The sequence below is a fragment of the Phocoena sinus genome, chromosome 9 (assembly GCF_008692025.1).
Source record: "Phocoena sinus isolate mPhoSin1 chromosome 9, mPhoSin1.pri, whole genome shotgun sequence".
Lineage (NCBI taxonomy): Eukaryota > Metazoa > Chordata > Mammalia > Artiodactyla > Phocoenidae > Phocoena > Phocoena sinus.
The window spans coordinates 85767048-85783558 of record NC_045771.1 but is presented as its reverse complement, the minus strand read 5'-3'; the positions used below and the strand labels follow the sequence as shown (position 1 = coordinate 85783558).

At 38.8% G+C, this 16511-nt stretch overlaps 1 protein-coding gene across 1 annotated transcript in view; it reads right to left on the bottom strand.

Moving 5' to 3' along the window:
- MAGI2 (membrane associated guanylate kinase, WW and PDZ domain containing 2) overlaps positions 1-16511 on the bottom strand; it is a 1347058-nt gene that overhangs the window by 152806 nt on the left and 1177741 nt on the right. The window contains exons 13-14 of the mRNA XM_032642294.1: positions 9508-9549; positions 2385-2476 (exon numbers count right to left, since the gene is read on the bottom strand). Of these exons, the coding sequence (XP_032498185.1) occupies positions 2385-2476; positions 9508-9549 (134 nt within the window). The remainder of the gene's footprint in view (positions 1-2384; positions 2477-9507; positions 9550-16511) is intronic.

Below are 16511 nucleotides of genomic sequence, written 5' to 3'. Positions count from 1 at the left end.
CGACAAAATGATGTACTTGATATGAAATAACAGCAATTCACATTCAAGTGGCTGATATCCTCGTAAGCCAGGGGAAAAAACTAACACAGAACAGAGAACCAAAACTAAGCAACAAACAAAACCAAAACCACCTTTTCAGTCCTTTTAAGTCCTTTAATTCTTTCCCACACTACCTAATGGCAGTCTAAACCCAGCCCGTCTGATCTGCAACAATTACAGCCCAGGGCGACTTGACAAGGTGGCAAGCAGATTTCCAGCTCTAGCCTTCTGAAACTCTTCCACAAGTTCGCACCGGACTCGCATGCCAAGGCCCCTGTCTATCATCGCCTCTCTCTTTCCATGAACAGTTTTTCTCCACACAGGCCTTTCTCCACTGCAGTGTTTTCCAAGCCTTTCCATCTTAATGCCTTCCCATGTCTTTGCAGCTCACAGCTGGAAATCCCATTATCATTGCTTTGTAGCAATTTCTCATTTCTTTCTATTTCTATTGTTAGTTAACTGTGAAAATTATTTCCTCTTGCAGGAAAAAATGCCCATATGCTTGTTTGAGCTGGAGTCCTGCTGTTCATTATTAGCCAAAAGCCGTGCTGTCGTGTTTAATGTGCACCCTGAGATGTCAATACCATTTTGTCTATATAAAGGCAGAAACCCATTTGATATAATTTATGAGACCTCCTGCGGGGGGGGACCCAGTCACGTCAGGCGCCTCTCCCTTTGTAGCACATCAGCAACTGAGGCTAGTGCATTTTGTTTGTATATTATCTCTGGACTTACAGTGGAGGAAAGCAGGAAGGAAAGGCATATGGGAGATATTTACAGTAGACTTACCCTTCCTGATATAATCTTTCTGAGGTGCAACATTCTGGTCTTCAAGACACTATATTCTGGCTTTGAATGCTTCAGGGAGATTTAGGCTTCTGCTTTATGGTTTCACTGTCAGAATTGTAACGTGCAGCCTGAGCGTGTCTTAAATCATTCAATTGAAAGAATAAACCAGAGTAAATCTAAACACAATGAGGATAACCAGCAAAACGTAATCTGAAGAGGTTTATCATAAATACTGAATGCCTGCCCACCAGAGGAGAGAAAGGACTCAGGAGTGTAAAGCCAATGTTCAGAAGGGCTGGGAACCCGGGAACCTGTGTACCGACCCGGCAGAAAGCTGTCCTGAGGCTGACGGTACCCACCGGCTGCACTCAAAACACCTGAGCTTCATTCTCAGCGATATGTGTTCCATTTGGGTAACAATTCTATAGTTTCTGCGCCAGGCCAAGGTCAGCTAGACCTTTCCCTTCTGGAGTCAGCTGACACTATGCCTTTCCTATAACTCAGTCATGCAATCCCTTCTATCTCTGAAGAGGGGGAGATGCAGTCCCTTTTATCTCTGAAGAGGGGGAGACGGGCGAAGAGAAGACGGTGCTACAAATGTGGTGCTAGTTTATCCACAAAGCAGACAAAGCATGAGCCTATGGAGGTGGCAGGAGTCCAGCAAAGTAAGAACTGTGTATCTCAAATACTGTATTGAAGTAAGCATTACGGGAAGAACTGGAACTTCGTTGTTTCCCCTTACATTTATTTTACAGTTTAATCTTTTACTTGTATTTATGTATGAGAAGGGACCTGACTGTATTTCAGTGCTTAGGGACCATTTATGAACCTTTTATGAACCTGACATAGTCACACTGGGTACCACTTAAGACATGTCTTTTACAATGAGTGTTTTATGGCTGTTATTTTAATACATGCTCACAAGTCTCGCTTTGCTGTGTTTTTTTTGTGTATTAATGAATATTGTTATTTTATGCAGTCACTCTGATGTATCATATATGTAATTTCTCCAGAGCCCTTCGCAAATTCCCAATATTGTGCCAACTGAAGTTGGCTTCCTGAACATCCTCTCATGGTAATCCCCTAATTCAAACCTGGCGAGATTCTGCAGCATTGAACTTGATTTTACTTTTGTTTATCCCTGTGTTTTCTCTCCCCTGTAGTTGTGATTGAAAACATACACCATTCTGCTGTTGCAAGTCATTTCCTCGCATATATCTTCTGTCATACTGCATGTTTATCTGTGAGCTGCTGCCCAGAGAGACTAGGGGTCCAATACAAGTAAATCATTGAAATATTGAAGAGGAATCCAATCCATTTTAAGAAAGAGCAATGTCCCTCTCTTCATGAAATGTGCATTGATTTATGATGATATGGAAACACTGGCATGTTTTGAAAACTTAAATACCAAGAAAAAAACCAAATAAAGCAAGCCTCAAAAAACTTTTATGTGAGTCCTAAAAGATTTCTTTTTTTATATCATACTGAATGATTTTTCCCTTCACCCATACACACAATATAACCCAAAGTGTGGAAATAAAGAGAATTCAACTCACAGGCTGTCCAGGCTCATCTCCCCCGAGGATTCTGAAGCCAAATCCAGACTGCATTCTGCGAAGGTGAACATCCAGCTCCTTGTAATCCGGACCTGGCATAGAGGAGACCCCACTGAGTGATGAGTCCTGCCTCCCCCCAACCCGCGAGGGACTGAACACGCCGAGGATGGATTAATTTTGTGGGCGTGATTAATGAGAGTGCCGTTAGAGTCGGTGAAGAGCACAGAGGATAAGAAAAAAAAATATGATAACAAAAAAGTCGGTATTCCAAAATTAGGTAGTCTCTGGATTAGCACTGACCAGCCAAGGGCATTACTAGGGTATTGCCATAGGCAGAAAGAGCACACAAATTTTCTGAGTGAAAAGAAAAATCAATGCTTCCGTAATTCTTCATCTTCCTGAAAGGATTGAGATTGCCCTCAAGAAGACTGGCTGTCACTTTGGCGATGTTACCCTGACTAGAACGATTGTTTTAGAAGTAGGAGACAACAGATGGCAACGCCCTGGAAGTACCTGGTAAAGGACTACTTAGTAATTTACTAGTAGCTGTTTATGACTTGATGTGTCCCATTTAGTGTGTGTAGGGGAGGGGGATATAAACTTACACCTAATAGAAGGTGTCTCTTTTAAAATTGTTAGAGTTAGAAAATAGAAAATCTGAACTTTTCTCTATTGAGGTTTGGGTGAAGTTTTGATTTTCTGACAAACTCCTTTAGGTTTTTCATAACTCAGGGACAGAAATTTGCCTGGATCTAAGTGAACTTTTATCCCCCAAACATTTTAAAATGTGGAAGCCACTAGTAGATTCACTACTGACTCTGTAAACATATTCAAAATAAACTAGACAAGGGATATTTTTCTGTAGTTAGCTGAAAGAACAGAAATGTACTTAAAAATAAGCTGGGAAACTCTTCTATCATTTTTTTTCAACCCTAGAATAAACTAAAACCATGAGAAATATTTTAACTTTTTAAAGAGAATATGATTTAAATATGATTTAACCTTACCCCCTGCCACTGGCCCTTTGAACCTTCCCCAGGGGCAAATGTCTCAATCATGACTGGGCTGTGCATACTTTCAAGGCCACTGTTAGGATGTTAATCAATGATTAGCAACTTTGGGGAATGCTTATTAATGCCATCCTTTGCTTAAGAAGTATTTAGTGATCTTTGGGCCTTAATGGTTTAAAGGAGGTATTAGAACTGAGAGATGCAAGTATTAAGTTAAATTCTCCTTGCTTAAGCAGAATGGTTTTGGAAACTGGGATGGGATTTCAGAGGAGAATCCTCATGAGACAGGAAGTTTATGTCTGAGCCATCTGGGTATATAGTAATAGCCATAGTTGAGAGAGACACTCAGTAAGTGATGGCCAGGCAAATCTTTTCCAGACTCTACAGTAAGTGGAGCTGCTGAAGTGATGCAGTAAACAAAGCACAACAGAACAGGGCTTGCCTTTGTGCCCACCAACCTGAGCAAAGCATTTCCAGTGATATGTGAAGGGCAAGTCACTCACTTCTGAAATGTAGGCATAAGCTGATTGTGTGTCTAGTGTTCTCAAGGAAAAAAAAAAGCTGAATCAGCCATATAAGTACGTATGTATATATGTCCACATCGTCCAAGACTCTATGACTTTCGTGCCCTTTTAGGACCAGGTGCATGTATAACCAAAGTCTTTCCCATTCAGTGACGAATATAAAACTCAAAGAAGAAGAACCAACTGGATTTCCATATCCATTAGTCATCCTTTATGAATTGTATAATCATTCATATTTTAAAGGTACGACAACTTAGAAAAAGTCAGTTCCTCTTAAACACTTCGTTAGAGTTGAGTGGTAAAAGGAAAATGAAAACTTTGCCCTACACTCTACAAGTCTCAACTGACTTTTGAACTCAGTTTATTCCGAGGTCTACAACATTATATATGAAATCACATACTGGGGTGTGTGCTAAACCTTCAGGACTCTGGAGGCAAGTGGAGCAGCCCTACAGAGTCATGGCAGGTACCTGTATTTCCCCCAACACAGGCAGAAAGGCGAGGGGAGAGGGGAGGGCGACAGATAATACCCAGTCGCCGTTCAAACCTCTAAAACTTGGTTATATGGCTGCTCCCATCAATCTCTTCTCTAGGTTCCTTTAAGCTTAGAGGACTCGAGACCATATATACATAAAAATCACAAAGAGAGCACAATATACTTTCGACATTCAAAATGATACAGCTAGCGTATGTTTAACCAGAACCTTCCATTTACTTGTAGATAGTCTCATTTTTGCATTGCTGCTGAGTATGGTAAGTGAGAAATTGTTCCTCCAGTGGCTTTAGCACCAATCCATATTGCATGAGGAGCTCTGCAAGGACTTTACTGTGTGATCCATTTGCTAAGGAAAACTTTCCCCCGAGGAAATGCTGAAATCATAACAATCCCAGTAATGGCATTTTTGAGATGTGCCAAGGTACAAGGGAGCTGTCGTGTCAGAGGATGCTGTGATTCCTGGGAGAACTGGAAAGCTTTTCCTTAATGAATGACTCAGGACTCCTTTGTATTTAGGAGAAAAATATAGATCTATGTTTGCTAGTTAATTTTATTTAACTCTGAAGAACTCTGAAGATGTAAGCAAGGAATATTATCTCCCTCCCCCTATTCTTTGTGTGCATTTTGGTGACATTCCGATCCCCTGGCTACTGCTCTGACCACTCTGATTTCAAATACAGGGTGATATATGCCAACCACGTCATCTTCACCCTCCGTTCTTCCAGGCCAAGACGGCCAGCTTCATGGCACATGTGCATGGAGAGGCAAAAAGAGACCCGTTAGAGAAGTGTGCCTGCAGATATAATTTACTTTTTATTTCTTTGTTAATTCTGAACACAGACTCAGAGGCTGCAGGGTGTGGAAACTTAAGAGAAATAGTCAACTGGATAAAAAAAGTTTAAATGATGGATTGTGCCTTAAGGCAGTTTATTTTTTTCTTTTTCTTTTTTTTGTTATTGCTTAAGGAAAATAAGAGCTTTCAGAAAGAGAATTTTTCCTTTGTTTCTCCCTCCCTTCGCCCATCCATATGAGTCTGGCTTTAGAAAATAACTAACACTATATGCACATAGCTGGAAACATTACTTTTCTTCCTTCCTGCTTTGTTAGCTCTCTTGAAAGATTACAATGTTTCTGATACTCTCCTTTAGCTGCTCTTCTGGTCTGATGACATACTTAAAATGATTGCTATCATGCTTTATCTTTTCCCCTGTCAATGCAAGGACTTAAAGCAAAGAAATTCAAGGGCAACTCTTCACCCCAATGTTATAGAATTTAACAATCCTCACCCCTCTCTCCAGTTGGTTTGCAAACCATGCATCTGGCAGGCTGTTAGATGAAGGGGTCTGGGGGACACCTAGTGGGACCTGAGTCACTCTGGATGTCACTCAATCATGCCCCTACCAACATCCCTTTTTTTTTTTCTTCTTTGTGTTCAGTCTGTATCTGTGCTCTTTTTTTCTTTTTCTTCTTCTTTTTCCTTTTCGCAGAACTGTGAGGGGTGCTCTCAGGCATTTCTTGGTGCAACTCAAGATGAGGCAGTCATTGTGAAGAAATGGACTAAGAGAGTCAGAAAACTCTTTGGTGTTCAATGGTTAGCCATGGCCAGTGTTGCTTGTTCCTTAGAAGTTGGGTCCTAGGATCCTCAGGCATTATGAAATAATGCATCTTAAGATCCTCGTCCCAGATGGGACTTTGCATGACCACGGTGGCAAGCTACAGAAATGGAATTTACAAGTCCTGATTAATCCTGGGCTCTCAATAATATTGAAAAAGCTACATCCCGGTAGCAGGGTAACCTCCGTCATAATAAAGAAAAGCAGAATTTCAAAAGCTGATTCTTATTTTGTACTAAGACGCCAGGAAGACTTCACATGCTATACGTACCCTTGGTCTAGCTTTTGAAAGACACGGTTCTGTGCACCGCTTCAGGAAAAAGGATGGGTGACTGAACACAACTGATTAATTTTGTGAATGGATTCAAGCTTCAAAAATGCAAAGAATGGCATTTTTATGGATTAATTTGGCACATGGAATGCTGCTGTAAACACGTCAATTAAATTTTGGTACTTGAATCCCCTTTCATGTTTTAATTAAACATAAGCACCACAGCCTTATTATCACATTTTGACACAGATAATGAATTCATTCAATTTTTCCTCTTGAAAAAGTATTAAATTTTTGGCTTTTCCTTGGAAAGAGATCTAGAAAAGACAGTACGAGGAAGGAATCAAGAATCAAAGGTGGTTATTAAATATGTCCCTGACCAAAAAAAAAAAAAGTCCCTGGCATCTGGATTTCCAATGCACTCTAGATACAAAATGAATTAAACAAGAATTAAATAGTTTTTATTGATCAAATCTAACATTACCAGGTAAATAACTAACACATTTTTGTCTTAAAATAATCCCTTCTCTCTACTTTTTTCTCTTTATACCTTTGGTAATATGAATGTGGCCAGACATGTTTTAGCCATAGTAGAAGCCATCTCCCACTCTCTGTTTGGTTCTCTTCAAATAACCAAAGCTTTCAAATAAACTCAGATTTTCCCATCTGAAATACTCCCTTGCTCTCCCCATCCATTTCTCTCTTGAAAGAGTGGTCTTTACGGAAGCCCTCACTCTCTCTCATGTCTGACTTACTCCTGACGGTCTGGTTTCTGTTCTCTTGGCATTACTGAATTGCTCTCTTTAAGGTCTTTGATGACATCCTAATGACCAAATCCAATGGCCATTTTATTCTTGTGATTGTTTTTCTTGTGATTTTTCTTGTGATTCTCATTGTGATTGATTTCTGTGTCCCATTTGATACTGTCGACGCACCCTTTATGACCCCTGATTTCTATTGTTTCTAAACAAGAAAAGGTCTCCTTCCAGAAGGGATTTCTACTCTTGGTTTCCGTGATACGCCACACCCTAGTTTTCTTGCCTTTGGGTGGGATTGTTCATTGAAAGGTCCTGACTATGGATTCATTGCTCTTATTAACATTCTCCCTTGGTGATGGCATAATTATCTTTGTCTATCTATAATATCCCATATGCACAGCGTGTAGGAGTTGCTTAAATGTTTCTTGAATTTGTTTCAACATACTCGCCAATCTAGTGTACCTAATAAACCACAGTGCTATTCTTCTACTGAGTTTTCACTTAGCTTCATAATTACATTAGGACTTCCTACCGTCAATTTTACCTCTGTACCTAAGCATCTTTTGCAGCTAAAGTTAGTAAAATACCTTATAATTATGATAAATTTATCCGATTCAAAATCATGACACATAATTTGATAAGGAACATTTTATAAATATGAGAAATAGTATAGGAGTTCTACTTATTTTGGATGGAGTCATAATTTTCCAAAATAGTTTCCTAACGTGTATGGACACTGAACAAAATACTTGGATTGTTCTTTTCCTGAAAATCTGGATTGCATAGTAGTATAATACACTCAAACTACACTATAACTTTTCTCTTTCAAGTAATGTATATTTCTTGAAATGTAAAAATATCATTTTGCGCATATATCAAGGTAATGTAAGCTCTTGAGGAGTTCTTCTCTTTCTTCTTTTGTTTTTAAATAAAGTACCTTCAGAAGCTGAAATTTTCAAGAAATGTGCTTGCTGTGGCCAGGAAGCTGAGGTTTAGAATCTCAAATTAAATCCTGCTTTCATTTTGCAGCTGTAATCACTAGGCCTCAGTTTTCCTCTGGTTATAGGATATTCTTCAAAATTACAAGGAGTTTACAGTCATATATTCTTATATACTAAGAATAATTATGCTTTAAACATTTTCAGACCAAGCTAAACAAATACTTTAGACATTATTTGGGGACACAATGCTAAGCAACATCTCCCATATTTTCTACATATCCAAAAAAAATGACATGGAAACTTACAGAATGAAATGATCTCAAGCACATATATTCTCCAAGGGGTGTTAGAACATGCTGAGATGGATAATGAGCTGTCGTCATGGAAACACTCTAGAGATGTGTGCTGTAAGCCCACAGACCTGAAACAGTACTATTGTTATGAAACGTTCTTTTCTACAATTGTTTCAGTGTTCTCACTTTCCATCCAGTGGTCTAACCTGCTGTTCAAAGCACTTCCTAAGAGTAAGAAAATATGAATATTCCTTTACCTCCTTCATTTCCATAACATTAAATATTTCAGTCCAAACCAAATTAATAACTATTTTCAGATTAGGTCAAAATTTTTCTTTTAAGTAAATTAATTTATTATAACTAAAAGCTCTTAAACTTGAAACTATGCTATTCTATTCTAACTTAAAATACTATTGAAATGTAGCACTTTAAAATTGGCATGGTTTAAACAAATTAAATTGATACAGGTATTTACTTGATGTGAAAAGAATTTCATTCTACATTAGGAATATTTTTAATAAGTCTTCGGAAATGTCTAAATTGCAAATCTCTTGAGATACTCTAGCTTCTTATTTCTATTTATCTAGTCCAGTGCTGTCCAAAGTAAACAAAATGTAAGTTACACTGGTAATTTAAACATTTCTATTGCCCACATTTTAAAAAGCAAAAAGAAATAGGTACAATCAATTTTAATAATATACATTTAACCTAATATATCCAAAATATTTAAGCATTAATCAATATTAAAAAATAATTAATGAGATATTACACATTTCCTTTTTTTTAGTACTAAGGTTTTGAAATCTGGTGTGGATTTACGCACATCTTACAGCACAACCAAATTCAGAGTGGCCACATTTCAAGCGCCTAATAGCCACATGTGTCTAGAAACTTCTGTATTGGCTATTGTGGATTTAGTCAATCTGGTGGCTTTCTTTGGTACCTGGCTTTTAATCTAATCTTTTACTAAAGCATTTTATGAAAGAATTTAATGAATATGACTATTTTCCTTTGTCTTTTGTTTGTTTGTTTCCTTGGCAGCCATGAGGCCAAACGTGGTGAGACTTGCCCTCTACCTTAAATATGTGCTTATGCGGGTGAGTGAAATTAACATGGTGATTATATACTAATAAACTGATGCTACTCAGAAGAATGATTTGTTACACAGAATGGAAGACGTTTCATTCACAGGACTGTGAGTACTGAAGAATACTTGCCAGAGGAATCCATTCGAAAACTGGTCCTTGGTGGCACTTGTTCTGGATGGGAAAATGGGGAATTAAAATTGAAATTCATTTACGGCATTTTAAAATTCATCTTTACTTTTTTTTGGTTTCAATTAGAACTCACTCCCATTCTTGTTCTCGTGTTTAATGATTTTTTTTTCTCTAAAATCTATGGAAGTTAGTGGACAGATTTACCTGGTTTTATGTACATGAATATGTCTGTAAATGTATTTCTTTCACATGCAGGCAAAAATCTGAATTCTTGTAGATCAGAATGGAAAAAGAGATCATTATTTCCAAACATTAAGCTCTGATTCTCATTATAAGAATGCTTATTTGAAAGTAAAGTCAATTCAGAACCCCAAATAGACACACAATAAAGGTCTTTGAAATCATGTTATGATATTGTGCCATCAAACACTGAAAAGTGAAAAATTCAATCAATGATTATGTTGATTTATGTACACCAGTCCAAATATTTTGACACTTACAATTATTTGGATAGTTGAAGTTATGTATAAGTAGTTGAGTAAAATTGGTTTATATTAGCAATAGGGATCCTTCATGAGAACTATGATGTCATCTATGCTACAAATAACATAAACGTTTATGGACATGAGTGTAAAATACTATATATGTTCCATAATATATGTATGAAGTACTAAGAAAAAAATGGGTATTTTATCATTAAACTTAAAAACTTAAAAGAAGACCAAATTCTGATTGCTTTCTTACTGAGCTTTGTTTGCTTTGAATAAAGAGTTCTATACTATTCAACACAAAAAATGAAACAGAAGCCTCTTGAGGGCGATAATGAGGCTGTTCCCCAGGGTACCCTGCACAGCTAGCCTCACTCATGAGGAGAATCAGACTCCCTTCCAGGCGATCTGTCTTTTCACAGTAAATCAGTTTTCCAGCAGAATTGTTACTTTTTTAAAAAACCTCCATGTTTACTGTGACTGCTTAGGATTATGAATTGAGAAATATCGTTTCATCATAAAGATGGAGCTGTAACAGGGATGGAAGATTGCTCCCTTCTAAACATTTCCATTAGTTGTAAAGGTGACACTTTACATTATCATAATCTCACTAGGACCTACTTGTCATCAACAATTAGACTCAGTTTACTGCAGCCCTGATGGCCTCATTTTTATTCACGGAAGTACTCTGGGTTACACTGTCAACTTGTGCTACCACCAAAATGCTTTGACAAACTAAATAACTTTCAATCAAGGACTGATTTTAGAGTTTACTTCTCACATTTTCATCCCGTTTTATCCCCCGTCTGATTCCCGGGGCATTAAGTTTTAAACTACTGAATGAAATAAATTTATAAGCTATCGGATTGAATCTAATTTCTAAAATACATGGGAAAAACGTGTCTCCAGCCTAACTTTTATTTCACTATCTTTATTACTTAGCGATTTCTTTCTCTACTAAAATGAACTGCTAGAAATATAATACCCTAATTACTTACAAAGCTACTCAAAAATACTTTTTTTTTTTTCTTTTTGTACTATGCGGGCCTCTCACTGTTGTGGCCTCTCCCGTTGCGGAGCACAGGCTCCGGACGCGCAGGCTCAGCGGCCATGGCTCACGGGCCCAGCCGCTCTGCGGCATATGGGATCTTCCCGGACCGGGGCACGAACCCGCGTCCCCTGCATCGGCAGGCGGACTCTCAAACCACTGCGCCACCAGGGAAGCCCTCAAAAATACTATTTTTGAAATTAGATTTCCAAATTAAAACTTACATATGAAAAATAGCAAACAAACTTAACTGGACCTACTGATCTCTTTTTCAACATACTATAACTGCAAAGTGACACATAATGTGATGTATCAGAAACTCTGACTGAAAGGCAATTTTTTTTCCACAGATCAAACCATAACATAAATTATACTCAAGACAGCAATAACGGTTTTCCTGAACAAGGTACAGGAAATTAACCTTCACAGTACAGTTGAGGACATTTTAAATGATAATGTTATTAAATTTTTCTGGTCTTTTTATGATTCTGATATTAAAGTCACTGATAAAAATGTCTTAACATTTACATATCATCTTATTTTGATTTTTCACTAAAATAAAAATAGTGCTCCAGAGAACATCTGCGGGTAGTACTGGGCCACCCACAGGCCACTGGATACCAACAGTGTCCAAGCACATTTGGCCAGGGCTTGATCTAGCAGCGTTCAGATGTGTAGATGTTCTCCTAGAAGCCAAGGCAGCCTTTCATGATCACTGAAGAGCTGCACAGCCATGAATTGATCAAAACCTTCCCTAAACCTATTGATGTTTCCAGCTTGACTGTATTGAGTATTTAACCACAAGGGCAAAGGAGAATGGAGAAAAGAAGGCTCGAGCAGAAGCTTCACAGCTCTGGTTCTGAGCCCAGTGCATCTACCATATGTGTTATGGTTCCCACCATCAGTTTCCATTTAGAGCCTCGAGCGCTGTGCTGCAGTGTACGGTATTTTTACACCACCCCAGCTTCCCAAATAGCTCTGCCGTTAGGATGGGAGACAGTGCAGACTACAACTTTTGCTCACTAATAACAAGGAAAGAGCAGCAGAAAAAATAGATGGTTTAGAAATACCACCACCCATTTGGGATAAGATATGAATTACATGCACATTACAATACTGAACAATGAAAGAATTCCACGATGAACAACAAAAGTGCAGGATAAAGGCCACAGATGTGACAAACACAACGGTCCATTTCTGATCAGCTATCAGTTATAATTTCATTTCAAATATAGTATTGAAAAGTCTTGTTCCTCCATTATGCTCTTTAACTGGCCTGTGGCTACTCTTGATTACCACCTTTGGTACAATACTCATGGCTTATTATGGGTTAATGCTTCCTAATTTCTCAAAAGAAAGACTGATTGTGTGAGCTCATTTTGAAGAAATTCCAGAGGAATTTCTGTTCTAAAGAGGTCCTACCAGAAGGCACATTATACCATATGGATCCCTGACACTTTTATGATCTACATTTGAGTGATGTCTTACCGCAAAGGAGTTTGGACATGTTGTACCTCATAAATTGTTTATTCATAATAACCAAGGTTCAATGTGAAGAAAAAAAAGTTTGGACAACCTCAGTCATAATTCAACTTGGGTTCATACCAAGGGACAGAATCATTAGGGAAGAGTTTCAGGGAATAAGGATTTTTCTTCTCTGCCTCTTTTGGTTTTCCTCAGCTTGTCTGCTCCAGCTTCTGAGGCTGCAGTGGGGAGTATGCCCAAGAAATGGTCCCATGAGCTGAGGTGACAAGATAAAACTTTAGAATAAGTCTGACTTAAAGAAAAGTGAAGCAGCAGGACAGGGCCCTCATTCCTAAATGATCAAGTTCCTTAGCATGATCAAAACTTTATTTTGTAAGATTCCAAAGTAAGCCATACTCATTTTCTTTGGGAAACACTTTGTATTGCCTTGTTTGGCATTAGAAAGAGGAGCCAGGATAGCCATTTTTCCACAGTTATGTGCGTACAGTCTTCCTTAGGAGCAGAAAGACAGACAAAATTAACTCCCTTTTGGTCCTGTGATTGTGATGATGAATCTGATTTATTCTCTGTGATAAGAATGAGAATTTCTCTTCACTTAAATAAGGCCTCACTGCCATACATTTTCTACTTAGTCTGCCGTGCTCTAGACTTGCACATCTGTATGGTTTTCTGGGTATGGAAGGAGTTCACTGGGTGTTTGGCTACCAAAACAAGTTACCACATACATCTTTACCTGAAATTAGGGATAAAACATGTACGGACAAAAACTCAGGGAGCCAAACCAATTAGCTTGAAAGAAATTATTTATCTGAGTAAGCTTTAAAATTTGTATTCAAATTTAGATGTATGCTTTTCTTGGACAGTAATGATGTCTATCTCTTTAACAGACTATGTAGTAAACGGAAGTCATATCAAATGAGGACAGTCTGGAGCGTGAAAGGGGAGCTATTAATTATGCCAGGACAATGTAGAGCAGGACTGTCTCAGGCAAACTGGCAATAAGCAATCTTATGGGTAAGCAGGCCACTATAAAATGTTTCCTATCATATCAGACATATGTGGATGAAGCAATGATGCAATCACATATAGAGAAAGAATGGCAGGAGGAGATGGGAGGACGGAAAGCAGTGAGGGCCTTTAGAAATAGTCTTTTCCCCCCAATGTTAGAAATGGTGTACAGAGCCCAACAGTTAAAATGTTAGCATACAAACCCAGACAATTCAAGCCTTTCCTCTTGTAACTGCAAAGAAAATTAGTCTTTCTTGCATGAGATTTATGGGAAAAGGAGGAATAAAAAATACCATGGCTTGGGCTTCCCTGGTGGCGCAGTGGTTGAGAGCCTGCCTGCCGATGCAGGGGACACGGGTTTGTGCCCCGGGCTGGGAAGATCCCACATGCCGCGGAGCGGCTGGGTCCGTGAGCCATGGCCGCTGAGCCTGAGCGTCCGGAGCCTGTGCTCCGCAACGGGAGAGGCCACAACAGTGAGAGGCCCGCATACCGCAATAAATAAATAAATACCATGGCTTATCTCATTACACAAAGGTGGGTATTTTTCTTTGCTTTCAATTTTTAAAAATCCATGTAACGGAAACAGCAAGAAGTCAATTATCAACAGAGGCTATTACACAAAGGAAAGTGAGATTTATCTAAAAGTACTAGATAGAGATGAGGGTGGGTAGATTTTTGCTATTTTCTGGAAATTGCTGGTAATGATAATAGGGTCATGTTAGTTGAATAACTAACATGGAAACCCAGAAACGCCACTGGTCAAAATTTCTCTGCAGACTATTTAGGCATGGTTCTTCTATTATGTATTCAAGCTTTAAGTTTAGGTGGAATGAAGTCAATCGGGAAAAACTTTCTTTTTGCGGGGAGTTCTCCAATAAGAACCAATGAGATTTTTGATAATTAAAAGATACTTAACACAAGACATTCTCCTGATTAAGTATCAATTTTGCACATGGAACGGGAAACTATGGGTCTGTCTAATTATATTTAAACTATTGTCTACATTTACTGCACATTTTGCTTGTTAAAATACTGATACTTATTTGCTCTGTTATATAATACAATGTCATTCAGGAACTGCTTTCCTATGTTTTTGTCCCCAGTTTCACTGTAAGCTTCATGTGAGCAGAGATTATGTCTCACGATTTTTCTCTTGTGGAGCGCGCAACAGAGTCTAGACACATACTGTTTCATACATTCTTGTTAATTGATGTGGAGCCTGAAGACGCCACTTCTGGGCACTCTGCCTGATGCTCTGAAGTCAGAGGCATTGCCTTGCCTGCTGGGTGGAAGAATCTTCTTCCTCTCAAGCCCCATGTCATCATAAGAAGATCTTATGAAGACAGGAGGTGTTTCTAGCCTTCCCCTCGTAAGCTTGTACTTGCCATGTTCTGTTTCCTGTGGCTCTAGTATCCTACGGTTGTCTTTGTTTAAAATCACAGCATTTTTTTTTCAGGAATACATCTTTATTAAGATGTCTTGTACATGCCTATTTAAATGTCAGCATAATCTAGTTACGAGCCAAATGAGGCACAGCATCATTTACATCATTTGATAAATTTCCATCATTTGCAGGGGACTAGTGATTTGAATCCAAATACTTCTTGACAGCCTGGATATAGCAAACATTCTGTAGCTCTGTATAGCAGAAGCTTGTGGGTGGAGGTACATTCTTTTATTTGGTTACTGCAACCCAGTTTTGAACGTGAATGCAAAAATTCTGTTCAGCATTAGACCTAGCTGTAAAGGAGGATACCATGAGATCACTACAGGTCAGGGAAAATGTCAAAGGACTTGGTTTAGAAAGCTTTGGTTAGGATTCCCTTCCGTACTTTCTGTGGTCCCACTATTTTTTCTCCAAGGAAAAAGTTTGGGGACACAGAATAAATAGAGCCAAAGCTAAATGTTATGCATGTAATTCAAAAGAATAGAGTGGTTCACAAAATTTCAAATATGGGTCTTTTGTTTAGATGCATGCATTTCACGGTCGTTAAAAGAAAACCCTATCTGAAGATGATGAGAAATAGATGGAGCTTTCCCTCCATTCATTACAAAACATTTTTTTTGAGCATTGCTCTGAAACTTTAAATGAGAGAATGAAACTTTTTCCACACTTGGAAACAGGTTGTATATAGAGGGCAAAGGTCTGTTCTGTTCTATCAAGACCCTGGCATGTGAAACTGAGAAAAACAGACTGAACCGATTAGCTATCCAGAGATTAGAGAAAGTGGTGTCGTGTTTTTTTGGTTTCCTTCATCTTCAGGGCAGAGTTTTTCTTACCTTGACATGATTTCGCTGTTTCATTCACACTCCATTTAGTGTCATGAAATAACAGGACAGAAAGAGAAAGATGGGAAAGGAAATGAGCTTGCCCTCTTTTGGCTCCTAAGAGTCGTGACCCTGAAAACATTTTCGTGACCTTAGAAACATTAGAGAGAGCTGAGAAAGCAAGAAGTGAGGGGGGGTGGTTGTGAGATGAGAGAGGCAGCCGCAGAGCACATGCAGGGCTCCGCGGGCAGGCAGGATTTTGTTGTTCAAGTGGCTTAGGACGCAAAGCAAAGGGGGTACAGAGCTCCCAGAGGAGGACTGATAAAGAAAGTCGTGGGAGGTTAAGGCAGATTGGTTTGCTAGGTTTGTTACAGGTGAGGAGCGGAAAGGCAATGAAGAGAAGGAGCATTGCAGGGGCTGGCTAAAGAAATCGGAATTCGTTTAGGGTTGAAAAGAAGGCCATGCACAATTCCTGCTCACAAACTGAGGACACAACAGCATCAGACACCATAGAGAAAAGACGGAATAAATACCAACATTGCCTTTGTCCCGAATAATGAAGGCTTGCATTGGTCAGGGAACAGCAAAAGGATGGGAACAAATGACTAATAAAGGGACAAAAACAGGAGGAAGCATCTCTTGCCGCTCCCTACAGGTAACCACAGAATTCAACAAGCCAAGGACAGGAGGATGATATATTCCACCTT